The sequence below is a fragment of the Salvelinus namaycush genome, chromosome 39 (assembly GCF_016432855.1).
Source record: "Salvelinus namaycush isolate Seneca chromosome 39, SaNama_1.0, whole genome shotgun sequence".
In the NCBI taxonomy this organism is placed as follows: domain Eukaryota; kingdom Metazoa; phylum Chordata; class Actinopteri; order Salmoniformes; family Salmonidae; genus Salvelinus; species Salvelinus namaycush.
In genome coordinates, this window is record NC_052345.1 from 10,487,574 (window position 1) to 10,493,362 (window position 5,789).

General features: G+C 43.7%; 1 protein-coding gene and 1 long non-coding RNA gene across 3 annotated transcripts; one reads left to right on the forward strand and one right to left on the reverse strand.

Moving 5' to 3' along the window:
* The first annotated feature begins 2,182 nt into the window (after positions 1-2,182).
* Positions 2,183-4,162, forward strand: LOC120032621. Of its 2 annotated transcripts, XR_005473845.1 has the most exons (4): positions 2,183-2,232; positions 2,903-3,047; positions 3,365-3,546; positions 3,904-4,162. It is a non-coding gene; the product is annotated as an uncharacterized LOC120032621 (long non-coding RNA). The 2 variants fall into 2 exon arrangements; XR_005473844.1 differs by having other exon boundaries at positions 2,903-3,546.
* LOC120032620 (piggyBac transposable element-derived protein 4-like) lies at positions 3,196-3,902 on the reverse strand. Its single transcript, XM_038978789.1, has 2 exons — positions 3,712-3,902; positions 3,196-3,563 (listed from the first exon to the last, which is right to left on the reverse strand). Exons 1-2 carry the CDS (start codon positions 3,851-3,853, stop codon positions 3,328-3,330), a joined length of 378 nt encoding a protein of 125 aa, XP_038834717.1. The 5' UTR covers positions 3,854-3,902; the 3' UTR covers positions 3,196-3,327.
* Positions 4,163-5,789: the final 1,627 nt, after the last annotated feature.

The following is a 5,789-nucleotide window of genomic DNA, read 5'->3' on the forward strand; positions in this document are numbered from 1 at the left end:
TTAGACATTGACAGGGGAGAGTATTTTCAGACGGCTCTCACAGGGCTACAATTAAACAACTCAACAGAGACGGGGTCATCCTCTCTTTCTTTCTTTCTTTCTTTCTTTCTTTCTTTCTTTCTTTCTTTCTTTCTCTTTTCTCCTCCTGCTCTTCTTTCTTTCCCTCTCTATCTGTCCTCCTCCTACTACTTCTTCTCTCCTAATACTATGTGGTTAAACATTCTCTCCACTTTGATTGGTTTCTCAAATGATTGCCTCGCCTGGTTCACCAACTACTTGTTGTCTGGACCTCTGGCAGTCTCTATGGGGGTGCCACAGGGTTCAATTCTCGGGCCGACTCTCTTCTCTGTATACATCAATGATGCCGCTCTTGCTGCTGGTGATTCTCTGATCCACCTCTACGCAGACGACACCATTCTGTATACCACTGGCCCTACTTTGGACACTGTGTTAACTAACCTCCAGACGAGCTTCAATGCCATACAACTCTCCTTCCGTGGCCTCCAACTGCTCTTAAATGCAAGTAAAACTAAATGCATGCTCTTCTACCGATCACTGCCCGCACCTGCCCGCGCGTCCAGCATCACTACTCTGGACGGTTCTGACTTAGAATATGTGGACAACTCCTAACACCTAGGTGTCTGGTTAGACTGTAAACTCTCCTTCCAGACTCACATCAAACATCTCCAATCCAAAAAGGAATCTAGAATCGGCTTCCTATTTCGCAACAAAGCATCCTTCACTCATGCTGCCAAACATACCCTCGTAAAACTGACCATCCTACCAATTCCCGACTTCGGCGATGTCATTTACAAAATAGCCTCCAACACTCTACTCAACAAATTGGATGCAGTCTATCACAGTGCCATTTATTTTGTCATCAAAGCCCCATATACTACCCACCACTGCGACCTGTACACTCTCGTTGGCTGGCCCTCGCTTCATACTCGTTGCCAAACCCACTGGCTCCAGGTCATCTACAAGTCTCTGCTAGGTAAAGCCCCGCCTTCTCTCAGCTCACTGGTCACCATAGCAGCACCCACCCGTAGCACGCGATCCAGCAGGTATATCTCACTGGTCACCCCCAAAGCCATTTCTTACTTTGGCCGCCTTTCCTTCCAGTTCTCTGCTGCCAATGACTGGAACAAACTTCAAATATCACTGAAGCTGGAGACTCATATCTCCCTCACTAGCTTTAAACACCAGCTGTCAGAGCAGCTCACAGATCACTGCACCTGCACATAGCCCATCTGTAAATAGCCCATCCAACTACCTCATCCCCATACTGTATGTATTTATTAATCTTGCTCCTTTGCACCCCAGTATCTCTACTTGCACATTCATCGTCTGCACATCTACCATTCCAGTGTTTAACCCTTTCATGCGTGAGTTCCAAATATCTCTAACGGTCGCCCCAGCGTGAGTTTTTTTATGCACGTGATGTTAGAATGTTCTCTCCATTCCAGAATGTGATTGATACGTAACAGTACATTTTATCCGCGCTGCCCTCAAACCAAAGCACGCAGCCTGTTTATATTTATAGGCTGTTTCAACTTCAATTTCAAATTATTTTCTAACAAGTTTTTATTTTCTAAAAACAGTTTGAATTTAGGTGTGTTCCGCCTCCTCATTCATTCACATAAAAATAGTAATTTTTACTTTTGCGGACAATTACATTTTTGGGACATTTCTGACACGGACAAAATTCCCCCAAGCACTTCCCAATTGTTTGTGCAGTTCACGTCTGCAGACATTTGCTCATCTCCCGTCAGAACATGATCTGCACACGTGTTCACATTTTCTATCTGTTGCCCTCATTGCAGTCATTGTTTTCGTTAATAATAATAACTTTGGAAATGTGTGCGTTTCTATCAAAGTAAGTGCATTATTACGTTGTAATAGTTTCTGTATGTCGTTTCTATTGTAGCGTACTGTATGTATGGAGCGTAATATATTTGTGTATATTCTTTATAACCGCGGACACGTGAGGTAACGTTACTCATTTTATAACCTTTATGGTGTTATAGTCAATCGTGCTTATGTAGCTACATTATTCTATTAGCTCTGTAAAACAATGCTAATTGCGTCAGAGAAGTACTATCTTGTGTTGTATTTTGAAGCTACATGGCCTTATGACTCCCAAGTGACGCAGCGGTCAAAGGCACAGCACATCAGTGCTACAGGCGTCACTACAGACTCCCTGGTTCAAATCCAGGCTGCGTTTCTATCAAAGTAAGTGCCTTATTACGTTATAATAGTTTCTGCTGTAGCTCACTGTATGTATGGATCATAATATATTCCTTATAACCGCGGACACGTGAGGTAACGTTACACATTTTATAACCTTTATGGTGTTATAGTCAATCGTGCTTATGTAGCTACATTATTCTATTAGCTCTGTAAAACAGTGCTAGTTGCGTCAGAGAACTATTAGCTTGTGTTGTATTTTGAAGCTACCCTGACTTTATGACTCCCGAGTGGCGCAGCGGTCTATGGCACTGCATCTCAGTGCTAGAGGCGTCATTACAGACACCCTGGTTCAAATCCAGGCTGTATCACAACTGGCTGTGATTGGGAGTCCCATAGGACAGCGCACGATTGGCCCAGCGTTGTCCGAGTTTGGCCGGTGTAGGCCATCATTGTAAATAATAATTTGTTTTTAAATTACTTGCCTAGTTAAATAAAATAAAAAATATGACCATGGTTTGTTTATTTGGTCTATTCAGCATAGCTCTGTTCTGCCCTGCCTTGCCCCCCTGTGGAGCTCAAAAGTTAGTTTCTTAATGCAATAAACTATTTTTTATAGCAGTGTTTATTATGTTACTTCTTTGTAGTATTGTTTTATTGCTATATCCTTATATTGTATTCTAATTAATAATTCCTCTTTCTTCTGTACTTTCAGAAACCACAAACATTATTTGCCAATATCATAACTGGAGCTGGACATCTTTGGAGCAGAAGAATGAGGACAGCTTTTGTATGCTAACGTACACTCCTTAACAGTCTTACTGGATGAAAAGACAGCAAGAAAACACATATGCCAATATGTAATAGTCGTCTATTTTATTGCAGTATTGGTAGTTGGTTCAACAACATACTAGAGGACAAAAAACTGAAAATGCATAACCCATATTTAATATTCATGCAGTGACTGAACAACAACTGCATTTCCACCCCCCCCCCCCACCACCACCTCTGAAGGCATAGTATCATGGCAGTCAGTCACTTATTGCTGCAGATGTGCTCAATAATGCTTGAGCATGTGATACTCCTCAAAGCATGGTGAAATACATAGAGGTGTATCACAAGCTAAACACATGTATTTTGTCATCTTCCTCTGCTTACTTCTCCTGGTGCCAGACAGGCAGACTTTGCAGTGCCTCCTTGTGCGACTACCTTGAGCAGCAGTTTGAGGGACTTTGCAGGAAAATGCCGTGCAGTAAGGCGTAGGGGATTGTTTACAGCAGGACGACCCCCAGTGGATGGGCGCCGAGGGGTGTGGTGCTCCTCCAGCAGCTCTCTCATTAGGTTCTCTCTGTATTTTTGGTAGGTAATTACTTTACCTAAGAGGGAGTGGGGAGGATGAAGAAAGTTAGAGGATGATGAGGCAGTGGGTAGGTGGGTGAGATATTGTCACTATAATTGCATAATGGATTTGTATGTGAACTGTACATCCAATTACAAAAATAGCTTGTTCAGTAATCAACTCACCTGTTAGTTGGCGGTGAACTATGCTGCCATTGAGGGCAGCAGTGTCGATCAGATGGAAAAATATCTTCTTGTACCACTTGGTTGTTTTCCGAGTGCATTCCACAAAGCTGTTTATCATGTCTGCCTTATCCACTGCCCCCATTTTGAGGTTATAGTCGAGCACACAATCTGGTTTGATCTTTCTCTCTCCAGTCAGGTGATCCACCTTCCCTGTGGCCGACATGGTTGCTGTATGGACAGTGGAGAGGACATGGACATCTCTTTTGTCATGCCACTTTACTGCCAGCTGTTGACCATTCTCCTGGAACTCCACCTCCCCTCTCTGCATCTTCCTGCATCCGAATACTGGCATCCCCTTCCTGTTCGACCTGACTGTGCCACAGGCCCCTGTGCTGTTGGAGAGCAGATGCTGGAAGAGTGTGGGACTGCTGTACCAATTGTCCACGTACAAAGTGTGTCCCTTGCCGAGATGAGGAGCCAGCATGGTCATCACTACGGACCCGGACACCCCAAGCCCCTCATAATGTTTGATGTCAGTGGTGGACCCTGTGTAAACTATAATATCCTGGACAAATCCTGTCTTCACGTCGCACATGACAAAGAACTTGACTCCAAACCTGTGCCTTTTGGAGGGAATATATTGACGGAACGCCAGCCTACCTTTCCATAACATCAGGGACTCATCAATGCATAGGTCCTTGTATGGCACAAAGACCCGACCAAATGCTGATGTCAGGCTGGTTAGAACATTTCTTATTTTGTATAACGGGTCACTTAAGATGGCAGTAGCATTGTTGACGAAATGCAGGCATCGCAGCAGAACTAGGAAGCGGTCTTGGGAAAAGAGGGTGGCAAAGAAGGGAGTTGCAAACATAGGATCTGTGCTCCAGTATTCTCTTAGGGAGTTCTTCTTTACTATCCCCATGAGGACTGTCACCAGGAAGGTATACATTTCACTAATTGTGGTTGTCACCCATTTAGCGAGTTTCCCCCTCACTCCTGGCTCTCTCTTCTCCTGTAGCTCCAAGGCATAGCGATTGGTCTCCTCTACTATGTCTCCCACCAGCTCCTCTGTCAGAAACAACTTGAAGCACTCTGCCTCAGTTGGAAATGGCAAGGGGCGTTGCACTCCAGACTGGGACTCGTCAAAGCAAACAGCAGGGCCAGGAGGGGTGAAATTACTGGTGGCCTTCCAGCTACCACAGAACTCCTGTACTTCATCCACTGTCGGTCTGCCTCCATCACCACCAGCATCTTCAAAGGGAACTGGTACTTCGTCAGTGGACAAGGGAAATTCAGATTCAGGGTTCTCAATGGCTACAAGGTTGGAGGGCAGCTCCTCACTGTCACTGTCAGAATCTGATTCCTGACTTTCATACTCAGACTCATTGTCAGAATTTAAAAAAATCTCCAGATTTGTGAGTTGTCTCCTTTTGAAAGACATTGCTAATGCTACAGCTTAGCTCACTAGCTACATACATAAACAACAACACTGAATGGCTCAGAGGAATGGCTCAGAGTGAGAGGGTACGTGTTTGACTACCGGCACGCGCCACTTGTATCAATAAATCACTATCAGAAAATGTTTCGTGTGGCAATTATTTGTGTATTTACGGTTTTATTCACATGTTTTCAATTCTAGGTGACAAATCATGCATTCCGATTCTTGCACAGATTGTAATGGGCACATATTATGTGTGTAAAATAATTTTTTTGAAGGTTGTACTGATTATGATGAGCTAAGCTAATTCCAGCTGTGTAGCCATGTTTGTTGACATACAATGCATTCTGGGTTTCACGTAATCGTCTGTTTGACCAAAGATGTTATAACAAAATGAGGTGAGTAAGAGTTCACAAATTCTTTGAGGACTTCCGGAAATGAATGGTGGGATGTGAACGACGGTAGATGACACACCCCTTCAACATGCATACTATAAACAGACCAAACTCATCTCGTCTTCTCTTATTATCTTCGGTTTCTGTGAGGAAAAATGCATGGCTGCGCGCTGAAACTAATCATCGGATTACTTTCGATTTCTATAAAGTGTTTTACCTAATTATTTCGATCAATAGTGAGC

Bases quoted from the DNA above. Each gene is read 5' to 3' on its own strand.
- LOC120032620 (XM_038978789.1), bottom strand. From the start codon at position 3,853: ATGGGGGCAGTGGATAAGGCAGACATGATAAACAGCTTTGTGGAATGC. The intron at 3,564-3,711 runs GTGAGTTGATTA...ACTCCCTCTTAG, and splicing joins AGTTCACCGCCAACTAACAG to GTAAAGTAATTACCTACCAA.